This window comes from Podarcis pityusensis, assembly GCF_964106645.2.
Source record: "Podarcis pityusensis genome assembly, chromosome: 12".
Taxonomy (NCBI): Eukaryota; Metazoa; Chordata; class Lepidosauria; order Squamata; family Lacertidae; genus Podarcis; species Podarcis pityusensis.
Window position 1 is genome coordinate 54566470 of NC_138037.1, and position 16011 is coordinate 54582480.

Consider the following 16011-nt stretch of genomic DNA (forward strand, 5'->3'; position numbering starts at 1 on the left):
GACTATTTTCTTTTCCTTAATGTCAAACAATAAAGGTTTTCCCCCCAAAAGCATTAGGGTAAAAACAAACTCACTGTAAAAAGTTTTTTGTGAAAATATAACCAATTCAGCCATTTGGTGTCGACATTCTCACACATCAGTTTATCCAAAATATGAAGTTCACTTGGTTAAATAATATTTTTTCCTATCTGCTAAAATTCTTACAGCCAAGAGTATATAAAAAAAACCCCACCACTTTAAAGCCATCATACCTCTGAATCAAACTCCATTAGCAGAACAATTTTGTCCCTGATGGAGCTGAAAAGATTGTGTTTGTGGATCAGCTGGAAAACATCTTTATGTCTCAGTGTGAGATAAATTTCAAGGGCCTTTCCGTAGCGTTGGTCATAGGTGTACCTGAAAAAGAGGATCATACGTTATGAATAGACCTAGATGTGGGCCTTTTGAAAAAGTCATCCACCAGCACGGAAATCACAGTTTTGCTAAAAGCTTGACACAAATTGCTTAAACATTGGGCCATCATTTAGAATAATGGAAAATACTTTTCTTCCATATATATATATATATATATATATATATATATATATATGAAAAGTAATTGGATGCAATTCTCGGTTCTTCATTGTTCTTGTGTACTGGACACCAATGACCCATAACCCAGGGCCCATCTTCTCATTAAGAAACATTTCAGAGGTTGCCACAAGCTTCACACAAACGGTGAAGAATTGAACTTCAACACAGGGATATTTGTAGGGGTGTATTTCCCTTCACCTAGACATCCTTATAAAGGCTTTCTTTTGGGTAGGGGTGCGGTGGGAACACGATGACCTGGTTCATACGTCACAGTAAACCAAACTATGGCTTCCTGGAACCATGCAAATAAATCTGGGCTGCAGCTCATGGTCAGCAAGGAGAAAGCTTAGCTACAAGTCTGGGTTGGGATGACACGCAGAGTCAAACCTTGGCTTAGCTCAGTACAGTATACCAGTATACCTGAAGGAGCGTCTCCACCCCCATCGTTCTGCCCGGATGCTGAGGTCCAGCGCTGAGGGCCTTCTGGCGGTTCCCTCATTGCGAGAAGCAAAGCTACAGGGAACCAGGCAGAGGGCCTTCTCGGTAGTGGCACCCGCCCTGTGGAACGCCCTCCCACCAGATGTCAAAGCGATAAACAACTACCTGACATTCAGAAGACATCTTAAGGCAGCTCTGTTCAGGGAAATTTTTAATGCGTGACATTTTAGTGTATTTTTGGTTTATGTGGAAGCCGCCCAGAGTGGCTGGGGAAACCCAGCCAGATGGGTGGGGTACAAATAATAAATTATTATTATTATTACTACAGTACGGGAGTGAAAAAGGCTGGCCAAGAGCAAAATGGCAGTAAGCTTCTCTCTGGGAGCCCAAATGTTCATGTGGTCCCAGTAAGCCACAGTTTGGCTTACCAAAATGTGCGAGCCAGGCCAACGTGAGAGGAGACTGTCAAGTGACTGTACTTGGCCTGAGGACTGGCAGAGATACTCAGAAAGGGGAGAGAATGAAACCATGCTTCCATGTGTAAAAACAAAGTAAAGCAAGAGGGTTCTCCCACTGATTCCACCGCTCAGTGTCCGGCTCCATTGAAAACAAGCGAAGATGCCAAAGGCTGAGGATGCGATCTCAGAGAGAAGGTTGGCAAGGAAGGAGGGATGGATGAGGCAGGTTCTGACGATGACAAGGTGCTCAGCAAAGGGCTGACATGAATGTTAGGGCTTCATGGGTTCTGGTATGAGCTGATTGGCAGTATACATGCCAGTGTTCATGCCCATGGCGTGCCCCATACGGCAGCACCTACCCTTGTTTGCAAGGGGTGCAGAACACCAGCGAAACAGGAAGGAAGGTGCAGAAGGTTCTGATTTCTGGGTGCCCCAGTCTGAGACTCTGTCTCTCCCGTACCTTGCAAAACACCCCTTGAGTAATACACTCCAAGGCTAATTTCAATTTTAAAAATGGCTTCCTTATGACATATTCTGTTCTGCTTTCCCTAGTGCAACAGATTACACACACACACACACACACACACACACACACTGTCAGCATCGCCTTTAAGCCAGTGCCACCAACTGGACTCATCCACTTCAGCCCCGACTGGGCTAGGCGAGCTGGGTAGCACTTCCAGAGACCACCTTCTGCACAGGAACAGGTCTAAGTGCTGTGGACTCACAGCTTAGAGTTGTGAGCACCGGATTCACTTCTACAAGAAGACAGTCGTTGCACAGCAGAGTATAGCAGAGCATAGCAGAGCATAAACGACTCGGAGAGCAGCTCTGTAGAATATCTTCTTTATTCTATGTACAACTATTATAATACAAAACTATATACAGAGCTAAATGAGGTCTAAACGAAAAATGCTGAACTGCACTGAGTGTCTGCAGCTGCTCTTAGCAGCAACCTTATCTATACACACGATCTCTCTCTAATACTCAGTCTCTCTCTCTCTGACACTCTCACTGACACTTTGATGTGAGGCTGGAGCGGAATAAGTAGAGAGCAGAAACCGCCCCCTCCTCTCTGGAGAATCAGCAGAGAACATCAGCAGATTCTTGGATATGGGAGGGGTGAAATCTACACACACACACACACACACACACACACAGAGAGAGAGAGAGAGAGAGAGAGAGAGAGAGAGAAGGATGCAAACCTGCCCAGCCACTGTGAAATAAGGGGTGGGAGAAGCATAAACTAATTCTCTGTAGAGATAAATGTGTAAAACCCTGGCAATCCAAGGAAGGGAACTGTAGTTAAACATGCTCAGTTCTTTAAAGAACATAAAGTGAAACAATCTCTCAGGGCAGCCGTTCAAACGTATTATAGACTTACAACTCTGCAAGAGTTTTCAGCAAGGTCCTGTTCTGTGGATCTTTCTTCAGATGGTCCACCACTGCTTGGACAATGATTGCGTTGTTATAAAGGTTCCCAGGCCACTCCTTAATTAATGTTGCAAAACCCTTGAAATGGAAAAAAAAAATCAGTCATCATTCATCAACCGGTGCATGAAACTTTAAAAAAAGCAAAGCCATTGCCTAAAAAGTTGAAGATCTTCCCAAGTGGTGAGAATAGCCATACCACTCCCTGTTTCCCAGGATTTCAAGTGCTGAAGTGCTATAAAACTCTGTTCACCACACAAGTTGGGTGATATCTATCTATCTGGATCACGAAGTGGTTCCCTTCACCCACTGGTAAGCTACCTTTAGTAAGTGTTTGGCTGTATTGACCCAAGGTGATTTATGTGCAGGAATATATATAGGAGAGCCTGCTATTGAATAAACGAAAGTGTTTTCCATTCCCCACCCCCTCTATTCTGGGGTGCTTAAATTACTGAGACATTTGACATTTTTCAAATATAGAATCCAGAGAGTATGGAGATGTTACCTTTACTATTATGAATAACGAAGTGGAACTAAATTGTCACACTTTAGAATAATTGAACAGAGGAAGAAAGTAATATTCTGCTTATTTCAATTCTCCCAGAATAGTTATAAGATAATACACTCCCAAGACCATGGAAGAGCAGGTCATTGATTATTCATGCATTTATTTGCTCATTTTACAGTTCCCTTTGTTTTCACTTATCACTGCTGAAGTTAACCTGCAAGTACTTTGGAGACTATTGTGCTGTTTGCGGCACAAATGCAACACAGCCGTTTTTCATTTAGTAAAACAGATAACTCAACAAATTTATATAAACTGTTGCCTATTCCAGCCTGCAGTCAGACAGCTTCCTGAACACTCCTATGTTTTGCAGTATTCTTCTGTATACCGGATAACACTGTACAGCAGCCTTTGGCAACGTGGTGCCCTCCCTGCACACACTGTTGGCCTACAACAACTCCCATCAGCACTAGCCAGCAAAGGCTGATGGGAGTTGTAGGCCAACAATATCTGGAGGGAACACGGTTGCTGAAAACTGGTGCAGAATTCAAATCGAATATGTTGAGTGGGTTCTTTCGCATTTCGAGGTTTTATGACATAAACTGCTCTGGGATTTTTACATGGTTGCATATGAATGAACCAATAAACAGTGTTCTTGCATTTTTATATTGCCTTAGAGTGCAAGTGGTACTGCGTGAAGTAGGAAGGACGGACCATGCAAGGGCTCTTGCCAGCATCCAGACTGCAAAGGTTTTTCTCCTTGCTTAGTGTCATGTGGTCACTGTCAGTTTTTCAAGGGAGAAATTCTTCATTGGCTGAATGCAGCCCAATGATCTTACACTGCTTTAAGGGTACTCTACGTAGTATATACATAGCTGCGATGGCATCAAGGATTCTGGGTGAATGTAACAAGAGCAGCAGCTGTGAACCGCACCATTGTGCTATACCAGGAAGCAGAGTGGCAGCTGCTGGCCACATGAAATTATACTGGCTGCTGTGTCCTTACAAGATCCTTGCCTGGCTCACAGTGCTGACGCTGACTGTTGGTTGACAGCCATGTATCTTTGTGACAGCAGCTATGCCTCACCCCAATCTCTGCTTTACCACTGCGCTGCTAGCTGCTATTCGCTGTCAATGGCATTCAAGAGAGATAATGTGGTACCTCATAGTCGCTCTCCAGAAATTCATGCAGGACCATTTCATAGATAAAAGGCTTCAGGACCGAATCCCGTCTTGGCAAATAGCGGCTAATCGCCTATGAGAGGAAACGGAACAAAAGAGGCTCAAATCTTGCATTTGAGAGAGAACAAAATTTTGTGAGTGCGTGTGTGACTCCTCAAATTGCTATGGAAAACTAGAATGCGGTAAAATGCTACCAGCATCAAGACATTCTGAGAGCGTTCTCAACAGAAGTAGTGAAAAATTATACCGGTGGCAATTTTGAAAGAGCTGTGCAATAAAATTTATCCCAATTGGTCCAAAGAACACCTAACACATTCAGATAAATGGGGTTGCATTTAAATAGGGGGGAGGAAAAGAGGGTAGGCTTGACTGAAGTCCTAAGGCGTTTTGGGTTTCTTCCTTAAGGAAACTGAGCTCTTCTCTAGTAAGGGAAGCGATTATACTGGAGAACAAACCTAGAAAAGGGCACATGACTCCCTGTTTCCATGCCTATGAATGGTCCCTTGTACAGTTGCTGGGGAGGGATTTTGGCCGGGGGGAAAAGTGATGCTTAAGAGGGTAATAGAAAGCAAATAGTATCTTTTGTGCAAAACTGAGCCCAACTATATTCTGACACAAAATGCATTTCCAAAGCAGCACGGAAGGGGTCAATAACTAGATATAACTCTTTATTTCAGGGCCTTTTAAGTGATCCAAGTAAAAAAAAAAAGTTAGCAGCAGGAGCAAACTAACTTGCAGCCCAGACACATTTTGAGGACCCTGTTATGTGATTAAGATGGATGCACATGACAGATCCTAGTACTTGTTGACTATGTCACCACGGAACCATAGTGGCTCAAGGTAGATTAGAATCACCGCAAGAGGGATAAGAGCAGCAGATGTTAACATTGCAGCTTACAAGAGAGGAGCTTTATTGCACAGCATCTCCTGTCTTTCTGTGATCTGCTTTCAGAAAGGTGAAAACAACCACCTGTTTAGAAAGGCAGTAATTTAACAGAGAGGCTTTTTGGAAAGCCTGCGAATATTTTCTAAATTTTACAGTCTGCTGGATGGCATAAGTGGAGACATCTGCTCAAGACATTCACATCCAGGCAGGAAATAAATTCAGGAGGGAGTGGTGATGGTGAAAGCAGCACATCACAATTTTACCTATACACATTCTGAAGACCCTTACTGAAGTGAAATAGAGGCAAACGGACTTGAGAGGTGGCAATGTACACACCAAACCTCTAAAAACCCGCAAGTAGTGCTGTTGTTTCCCCCTCTATCTTTAATTCCATAGGAAGGCAGATGCTACAAGACAAGCCGCAATGTTGCAACACCTTCACACTCCTGAACAGAATTTAACAGCTCAAAAAGCAGCAAGGGGCCACCTGCTGCGAGATCTTAATAATATGCCCCTTTTGGCTCATCGACTTTGAATAGGAAAGCATAAAACTCAGAAAGAAAATGTGTATATGTTATTAAAGGGCATGTGCATAAATGCTTTCTACTGCTCTGGAAGTGACAGTCCTTTAGCTGTATGCCACGGGCAATTTATTAACTTAAAAGCTTGCTAACAAACATGCTCCATTAGATTACTTGGTTTGCTATGCTAGCAAGGCACAGAAAGTGGCAGAATTCTTCCCTCTCCCTCCTATCTTTTGTAGTGCACAACAGAACAGCCATCTGTTTGCCTGAAACATAATTATTTCTTGGTGCTGTTACTAATGAGTCAAAAGAAGTGAGTCACAAGGTCACAGAGACCGTCTCTGCTCTCTTCTTCCAAGCAGGGGCTTTTGTGAACAAATACAACTCTGAGGAAGGAAAAGGGGTACACTTCAACCTGGGAGGGGGTGCGGTTTGGCTGTTAGTCACTACTACTAACATGTAACATATTGTACAAGATCCGGAAAACTGTGCATCTTGCTGCATTTTAAACTTCAGGAACAGTTTGCAGCATATTGTGCCAAGCTTTCCATGTGGCAACGAATACCAATCTGTTACGTTTTGGAATCAAAAGTTACATGATGCTATTTCTTAACTCTGCTCACACACTCACCTAGGAAGGGATTTTGTATACATGATGGAGGACTATGCAGATACACACAAACCTCCCATGTGGGCAAGGTAACATGTGGCACATGTACTAGGAATGTGAACCTTCTTTCATGGAAAACGGGGTGGGGGAAAATGTGGAAAAGCCTATATTCCGATGTTGTAAAAGGGTATAATGCTCACACTAGCCAGACATTAGCTTATACACATGGTGAAGAAGTGCGTTCAGTCACACTTCACCACATGCATATAATCCTGGCACGTGGCTCTATGAACTGACATAACCAGCCAGAGAAATTCCTCAAAAAATATATGACTCTACATACCTTAAGTTGTCCAATTTCTTTAAACCTGTGCACCTCAAATTCCCAGAGATCTGTGTTCTTGCCAAGTATTTTCTGGCATTTTCTGGTATATAGAAGGGAGAAGAGGCTCATAAATCAGGTTGCCATTTCTAAAGCATCTTCCATCTATGCACAGCAGCACCATTTGTGTAACAACCTCCAAGTTATTTGGGATCCTTTATTGTATTGCTTCTAATTCTGGCTTAGGTCACTGTTCGGAACATAAAGTCGGTGACCATAATCCAGAGCCCAACATGCACAAGGGATCCTGCAGCCTGCTGAAAGTACACGGAGCTCCAACAATTCTTGGACACTTAACCTCAGAACCATTCAGCACAAGGAGGGAGCCCAAAGAGCAAAAACAAAACAAACTGGGGGAGCCCACCTAAGTAGGAGGTTATGTGCATTAAACCTCAGTCATTGTCACCTACATCAAAAGCATACTAACATTCATCTGGGTAAGCAAACATGCAACGTTTCAGAATAATCCAGATAATATTACCAGCCATGTGTACAGCTTGCACACACAAACAGTGCACACAATCACAGAGGTGCACACAATTGTACCCCAATGCATTCAAGCTAAACATATTACCGTGCTGCCAGGTCATACTCTCCAATTTCCATCAGATGGTTTATGTAGGCCAAACCTATATCCTGGGGTGAAAATAAAATACAATTAGTTAAAAGTACATCTAAGAATTGCACACATCCTTCCACAGCCAAGTGTCTGGCATTTGTATTCAAGTGACTTGTTAGATCAAATACCAGGATGTATTTTTTCAGGGTTTCTAATTCCTCGGTAACAAATATGCTTATTTGTGTATGATCAAAGGGCTTACTATAAAGAGCATTTAAAAGAATTTTAAATTTACAGGTTTTAAATATAGGCGCAAATCGGATGATATTCTTCTTGGTCTTGTTTCTATTATCTTCCTGTCCCTCCCAGCTCTTGGGTAATAATTCTCCTGTGTTGGAAAGTGACTCAGAAGAAAGAGAGAAAGAAAGAAAGAAAGAAAGAAAGAAAGAAAGAAAGAAAGAAAGAAAGACTTGCAGAGGTGTAGGGCATTAATAGAGAGGATCAGTCCACACCAGCCTTTCACAAAGTTGCTGGACTACAACTCCCATCATTCCTAGGTAGCAGGACCAGTGGTCAGGGATGGTGGGGACTCAAGGTTGAGAAAGGCTGGTCTAAACCATGAAGTGTTATTGTTCATGAATGCTTATATAACAGGGATGTGAAAAATGTGGTCCCCCAGGTGTGACTGGGCTCCACATGCCATGATCTCCAGGCTCCATGACCAGGGATGAGGGAAGTTGGCGCAACCACATCTGCAGGGCCACAGGTTCCTTGCTGTTGGTTACTAAGATAACATTCCATTCTGCTTTCTGAACCGTCTTAAATCAGGAGAAGTCGATGTAATCTAGTACTGTCTGGAGGAAACCACAACATCTGGACAGCATTCCCTGTCCAGCATCTGATCATATTGGACTAAATGCCGCTATTCCTCCTCTGGATAATCATTACTATTTATTAAATTTCTATACCAATATCATTTTCCATTTTACTAGTTTGCAACTTTCTAGCATGCTTAGAAAAATGTTTTTGCTCTTAACACACTACTTCACATTTCTGCAGCATGATACGTTTACACAGGAAAAGGGTGGGTGGAGGGAACAAACATCCAGGGCGTTAAAAGTAGTGCAAACTGGGATTCTTGTTTTAAAAACAACAACAACAGTATCTCTGTTCCAGTATTTGCTTCACTGAAAGTCTGAGAAACATTTAACTTTAACTTATAATGGGGAAAAACATCAAATACAAATATAAGCACAGAAATTACGGCAGCCTTGTGAATATGGAATGCATGGGACCCTGAATGCCCAGAGCTCTGATCATGAAGTTGAGGCGGGCAAAAGGTAGCGAACAGCAGCCAAAACTCTCTCTCATTCTCTCTCTCAATCCCAGAGGAAAAGCTAAAAGAGTTACAAGGCTCAAAGCAAAATCCTGACATAGAAACTAATTTCACACACAGAACAGACCACATTGGCCAAGTGGTGAAGTTTTCGTTTCTGTTTCATTTGCATAGGCTTAGAAGCATGTTCTTCTTTGTGACCCTGGGACTGAGTCACGCACTCCATAGCCAAACTCCGCTTGGGATGTCCTTATGTTTAGAGTGGCAAATTAAACTGGCTGAGTGTGTCACTAAGATAAACAGTGTACAGTGGTACCTCGGGTTAAGTACTTAATTCGTTCCGGAGGTCCGTTCTTAACCTGAAACTGTTCTTAACCTGAAGCACCACTTTAGCTAATGGAGCCTCCTGCTGCTGCCACACTGCCGGAGCACAATTTCTGTTCTCATCCTGAAGCAAAGTTCTTAACCCGAGGTACTATTTCTGGGTTAGAGGAGTCTGTAACCTGAAGCGTATGTAACCTGAAGCGTATGTAACCCGAGGTACCACTGTATGTAATAAGGTTGACTGGGCAGTGACTATGATCTGTTCCTGGGCCAAACCAGGTGTTATGACAAACAGCAATAATGTGTCTAGATTCACCCTCTCCCACCATGACATATGCAATTTATCTGCATTCCAATACTGGTACTTGTCTACCACAGCCCCACACCCCAGAGGGAAGAGAAACGTGGGGCACTTTGACATCAGGGGGCAAGTTAAGTGTTACTAGATGTTACAAATGGAAGGGGGGGGGATGAGACACAAAACACCCATACATGCAACCTTGGGCCTCGCTTAGCGCAGAGAGAAACTATTAATTTATTTCTGAAAGGTCAGGAGCCTTTTGTGTTCCTTCTTTTTCTTAAAAGAATTCAAATCCAGTTTGCAGACTTACCTGAATCTTGTGTTTTTTCATGGTCTTCTGACTGATCTCAGCTGCCATCAAAGCCTCCTATATAAATACAAGCAAGATGACACCCGGGTCAAGTATTCAAAACTTCTGCAGAGAAATCTGGAAAACTGCGGCTTTTGTTTCTTGTGCCTTGTGTTTGAAAGCACTAGAACGTTTAATGTCATGGTCGAATGAACAGCTTTGAATTCATACTCAACCAAAAGCAATTGTTAAAAAGAAAGGGGGGGGGGAATCTTGGGTTCCATCTGGGTTCACTCCACATTAGTGCATCAAGATCAAATTTCGGGAGGACGGCACCATATGAGGTACAATCACAGGAGTTCATTTTCCAGCAAAAAAGCCTCTGCTGTAAAGACACCTGTCAAAAAGAGTACCTTGATTTGTTTTCTGAGTGCTCAACTAAAAGACAAAGAATAAATCCACCACTAGTAAGGGAATGATTTTTCATTAAGTTTAATTTGTGGCTTATCCACTGAGCTGGCATCTCCTGTGTGCAGAAATAGAGCTACCTTCTTGCTACCCAAAATGAAAAGTGAAAGCTTAATGTGGGTTACAACACAAGCTATTCCCTGACTATTAAACAAAGGGCTTTCTGTGGAATATGCCTGAAAGCCTTTCATAGAATCATAGAGTTGGAAGAGACCACAAGGGCCATCGAGTCCAACCCCCTGCCAAGCAGGAAACACCATCAGAGCACTCCTTTCCAATCCAATGAAACAGTGCTTCCTGCATAATGACGTTCAACCTGGACCAACCTGCATATACGCCTTGGGAAGAATTAACCCACTTGAACGTTTTCAGAGTGAAACGCAAATGAGACTATAAGAAACCGGGAACAGAAGCATGTGCTTGATCCCTTTATTTACTTGTACTGTAGTTATTCACAGCATAAGAGAGTTCACAGACTTCGTAACAAAAACCTGTGTTAGAAACTACCACGTTTTCCTGGGGAACCCAGTCTTAAAGGCAACTGAATACTTAAATGTTGCATAAAGTGTTTATCACATATATTTTTCAGGTTCCTTTCCTTTGATAAATGTAAAGCCTAACAGATAGCTTGATGAGCCCCAACAACTCCTAATGAACAAGCTGGAATTCTGAGCGAAAAGTGCTGTATTATGCAGCCAAATAAACTTAAGAGGATTAGAAACTGGAAAAAAAAGTATGCAAAATCAGTAAATTAAGTTTAATTTTCATACTTCATTTTGACTGCTTGCAACCACTGCATCAGCAGTTTCCGACAACTGTTAAGCCTTAGACCAGGGTATACAATCTTTTTCCCCGTTGGGGCCTGATGGGTGGAGCCAGAAGCAAAAGTGTTCTGGATGAACTAAACTGGAACAGAGATCACCCTGCCTCAATTTCCACCATGGTTATCTCAAATCAGAACTCCTAATCCAATGCAGGTCTATTTAGAAGTAAGTCGCACTGGGTTTAATGGGGTCAGTCTCATGTATATAGAGGATTTCTCTAGGACAACAGACTATTGGTCTGTTCTGATAAGCAAGTGAAGTAATTCCCAAATAACTCCACTCTGATTTTAGTCTCTCTCTCTCTTTTTCTCTCTCTCTCTCACATACACACACAGGGAGAGAGAGAGAGAGAAATTCTCCAGTCATACATCTGGTGGACAGTTTTCTTCTTTTAAAGCAAGTAACCTATATATTTTTAAGGAAATGCTGCTAATTCGAATTGTTGTGAAACACCACAGAGGGAGGGGGGAACACTTTAGAGGGCAGGGGAAAAAATAAAGAGGACACAAATAGTACAATTCAGGAATAAACAGATGCTGTTCTCACATATGTTGCTTATGGTGCAATCATATACATGTCTGCTTATAAATATGTCCTACTGAATTCAATGGGACAAACTCCTAGCCTACAACACTATGGCAAATGCAATGAGCTGTGGATGGATAAGGCACCATCCTGTCACCTAAACCTGTTGGGTTTTTCGAAGTAACACAGGCATAATTCCTGTAAAAAAACCTATATTTAAGAAGTCATAAAACAGAAAACAAGACATTCAGCAAGGCCTACTCATTGACACTGACAAGAATTTAAAGAGAAAAGTGCAAAAGTTACTTCGTATTTCTTCTTTTCCAAGAGCCATTCAATATGGTCATCCTGGTCACGTTCTTTGGCCACAACAACATCTCTTGGACTGATGATATAAAACAGTGATTCACCCTCTGAATATTCTGCAAAAGACACAGGAACAATTTTACCCATTTCACCACTTAGTAAAAGCTTTGACCTCTTTGAAAGCAGGTGTTCTGGATGCCTTTTGCTTGAGTAAATTAATGTTGCATCTCAGTATTTCTTAAATTCACCCATGTGCATTACCCAAAATAAACCCAGCAACAACCCCCTAAATGAAACAAACAGAAAGCACTCATTGACAATGGACCTCTGCAAACACTCGCTGCTCTCTCTTAAGGGACTTGTTAAGAGATCAGGAACAAATGTACTGGTCCATTAGAAGAACTAAGAATACATGGGATCAGTTTCAGAGTACTGCCACACGACCAATTCCAAGGCTCTTGCTGAAATCATCCACGATAAACACTGTAACATTTAGACGTGCCGACCCTGACAACCGGAGCAATGCTCTAATTCCACTCTTAGCTCCTTGTGCTTCACAGAACAATGGCTTAACCATAATGGAATCCTGGAGCTGAATGCAAATTGACAATCAAAATAACATATAAAATAATGGCCAGACTACTGCAAATTTCTCACCCAAACAATAATCACGGCATTCATTTTCTTGGAAGCGCCTCACAGTTAGAGCATCGGAGGAGATTTCTTCACAAGATTCAGGAAATGGCTGGATTATATCCAGCCTAGGTCTGGAACAACACTCCTTTTCCTGGGGGAAAGAAAACCACACACTGCACTGAAGCACACAACCTGTTGATGCTTTCTAATATACCTGAAAAGATCATCTGAACTGTATCCTTTTGCAACCAAGTTATTTTCTGCTTAAGCAGCCAATGGAAACCCCCCCGTTAGAATTGCCTTCTACTGTGTCAGCCAAATAGCTCCCATTTAGCCAAGTGCTGCCTTCACTTTGACTGGCAGCATTTTCCCAGGGTCTCAAGAAGATGTCTTGCGCTGCTCCCTAAAAAGCCTTTTGCCTGATGTGTGCAATAATGGCGCAGGGGGAGCAATTCATTGGGATGAAAGTTTATGCTAGGAGTCAGATGAGAAGCCCCAGGGGTTTCCAACTGCTCATCTGGATTCCCTATTGCCAACACTTAATATAGCCACAGAAATATCACTTGTGTTGTAACAAGGTTGGCTGTCTTGATTATTGTCAGCGGACCTACTGCTATATAGTTTTGAATAACCTGGCATCTGGTGAAAAACAAGAGAAAATAATGGTCCTTAGTAACTGGAAATCCATCTCATGCCTTTGTGACGTTACAACTTCCAGATAGTGGAAAAGACAGAGGAACAATTTGGTGCTAGTTGGGTAGAGAGATTATCAGACTGAGCTGGGAACTAAATAGGAGTTAGCTAAACTGGAAACAGCCATAGCGGAGCTACAGAGGCTCATAAATGTCATTCTATGGCAATGTGATCCAGGATTAGCTGTTGTGTTCTATCTGCCTGCTCCCCAAATGTTCTGCTTGCATATTTGCACATCTGGTTGTTCAAAAACACGTCTCTAGCACTCTCTCATTATAAGGAAATGGACTCTGTAACGATCCTCTGAACTTTATAAATCTCAAGAAAGTCCTTTTTGTAACAACATCAATACCGCCACCAGCACATATATTCAAACAACAAAATCTTCTCATCCTTGTGATGGAATGAGTGAATTTTTACTCCTTTGACTGCCTATATTTGTAATACATGGCAGAATCTGGTTACAATAATGTATTTGTTGTTAAAATACATTATCGTAACCAGAACAAATTTATTGGGCCAGATTCTGATGATATATGCAATCTGCTGGCTTACACAAAAAAAACTTAAATCAGGCAGAATGGAAAGCCAAACTTTAATTGGTAGGATTTCTTTACACATAAGTCTACGATATACAAAGTGCAATGTTGGCTACAAATGATCACAAATGTCTCCATTCTGCAGTTGGATTCATAATATCATTGGAATGTGAGCAGAATGCCTATTAAACTTGAAATTTTCAAAGAACTGCACTAAATCATGAAGATCTTTATATAAGCCATTTCCCTTTACTTAAAACTATGTTAAAGATTGAGAATTCCCAAAATCTGTCTCTTTAAACACCACAAATAGCAGCTGCTTCACACATTACACAAATACTGCATTTTCCCATCTTGCGCAAATGTGATGAGCAACGCTGGCTTGCTAGCCAATATATGTCCTATGGTTGAAATACTGTGATACTGGTTTTTTCAGTTTATACATAAAAAGTTTCAGCTGTGCATGTTCAAGGTTAAAAAGTTTTTTTTTTTTAAAATCTAACATCCATGAAGGAGCAGCAAGCAGGTGATAGGTGGTATGTGTTCATGATAATTTCCCCTTGTGAATTCTCAAATAATCCCCAACACGGTTTCATTCTTCCCATGTTGTTGCCAAACACCTGCCATTACAAGCTCATAGAGATCTCCTAAGTTGCTATCTAGGGCATATCAGTGCTTTGAAAAATGAACCTCTACCCTGTCAGCTTTTTGACAAAGCAGGGGTAAACTTTGAATGGCCAGATTTCTTTATCCTGACTCATTAGTATTACTAATTGCCTCCTACCAGCCCCTCATTTCCCAGCATCCCCTCCTCCTTCCTAAGGTCACTCGGTTTTCTTTGACTCACTCATAGAGAGGAACTACAGTATTAGCTCTCTGGGGAGAAGCTGCACAAGCACCTTTGTTCCTTTCCTTTAAAATAATAAATAATAATAATCTGGCTGTCCTGCAAGAGGGCTAGACGCTGACCCTATTGATTTCAATAGACTTGAGCGTTACCATGAGCCAACGGCATTTCATTGCCTAGCAACAGTGTGCACCCCATTGCTCAAGGTTACTATAGCAATGGCTGTCTAATGCCAGCTTGCTATCAAAGGGATGATCAAGAGCATCTGCCCCTCTTAATGCTGTAACTTCAAGGGTTTCTCCTCTTCCTTCCCGTCCTCTCTTTCATTTTGTATTGTTAAACTAATGCGTCGTGAAGACTCTGGAGATTCACTCTTGAGAAGAGCTGGTGATCCAATATATCCTTTGTCTAGCCGGACACATATAACGGAGGCAACGGGACCAAACAGCTGCTCTCCTCACATCGCTCACAGCGACACGAGTGACCTGCAGCCAATCATCTTTACAGGCTTTATTTAAGAGCATGGGCAATGTCAAGGCGGCACTCTGCAATTTAGCTTTAATTCCTGTTCATACACGTGCCAAAAGATTAAAGATTTAAAACAAACACGGAGGAATGAACAACTTCTGGCTCTTCAGCATTCTATCCGTTGTTTGCTATGAGATGGGCAAAACACCTCCCTCCCCCCCAAAAAACATGACTTTAGCCGCTTTAAGTGTGAAGAGTTTATGGTACCGCAAAAGCTAAAACTGCAGCCCAACCTGGAAAATGGACATTCTATACAAGATCTCAAAGTAGCTGTCTTATTACAAAAGAATTTCAGAAATAGACTGGAAAGAGAAGTTGCTGAATTGCAACTTATTACCAAACTTAAAACCACAGAGAGATCTGGTCTGAATAGAGACATTGGATTTAATAATAATAATAATAATAATAATAATAATAATAATAATAAATTATTTATACCTCGCCCATCTGGCTGGGCTTCCCCAGCCACTCTGGGTGGCTTCCAACCAAATATTAAAATACAGTAATGCATCAAACATGATAAAGCTATTTTTAGCCATCTCATCCCTTGCTTTTTCTTGCAAGACCAATTGCGGTCATTAACAGTCGTCAACAGGTTTACCACACCTATCAGCCAATCACCCATTCCCACCACCCTTCTGAGTAATACCCATCCCCACCCTCTCACTATATATAAAGATCTGGTGACTTCTGTTTCAGTGTATCTGAAGAAGTGTGCATGCACAAGAAAGCTCATGCCAACAACAAACTTAGTTGGTCTCTAAGGTGCTACTGGAAGGATTTTTTTTATTTTATCTGGAAAATGAAGTAGCAGCAAGTCTGTCGCCCAACTTAAATCCCTTCGGTT

At 41.9% G+C, this 16011-nt stretch overlaps 1 protein-coding gene across 2 annotated transcripts in view; it reads right to left on the reverse strand.

Annotated features, from left to right (window-relative positions):
* VPS41 (VPS41 subunit of HOPS complex) overlaps positions 1 to 16011 on the reverse strand; it is a 113143-nt gene that overhangs the window by 27909 nt on the left and 69223 nt on the right. For both annotated transcript variants that reach the window (XM_080975793.1, XM_080975794.1), the window contains exons 12-19: positions 12579 to 12708; positions 11922 to 12037; positions 9820 to 9876; positions 7564 to 7625; positions 6951 to 7032; positions 4568 to 4660; positions 2854 to 2981; positions 252 to 396 (exon numbers count right to left, since the gene is read on the reverse strand). In XM_080975793.1, coding sequence (XP_080831919.1) covers positions 252 to 396; positions 2854 to 2981; positions 4568 to 4660; positions 6951 to 7032; positions 7564 to 7625; positions 9820 to 9876; positions 11922 to 12037; positions 12579 to 12708 — 813 coding nt within the window. The remainder of the gene's footprint in view (positions 1 to 251; positions 397 to 2853; positions 2982 to 4567; positions 4661 to 6950; positions 7033 to 7563; positions 7626 to 9819; positions 9877 to 11921; positions 12038 to 12578; positions 12709 to 16011) is intronic.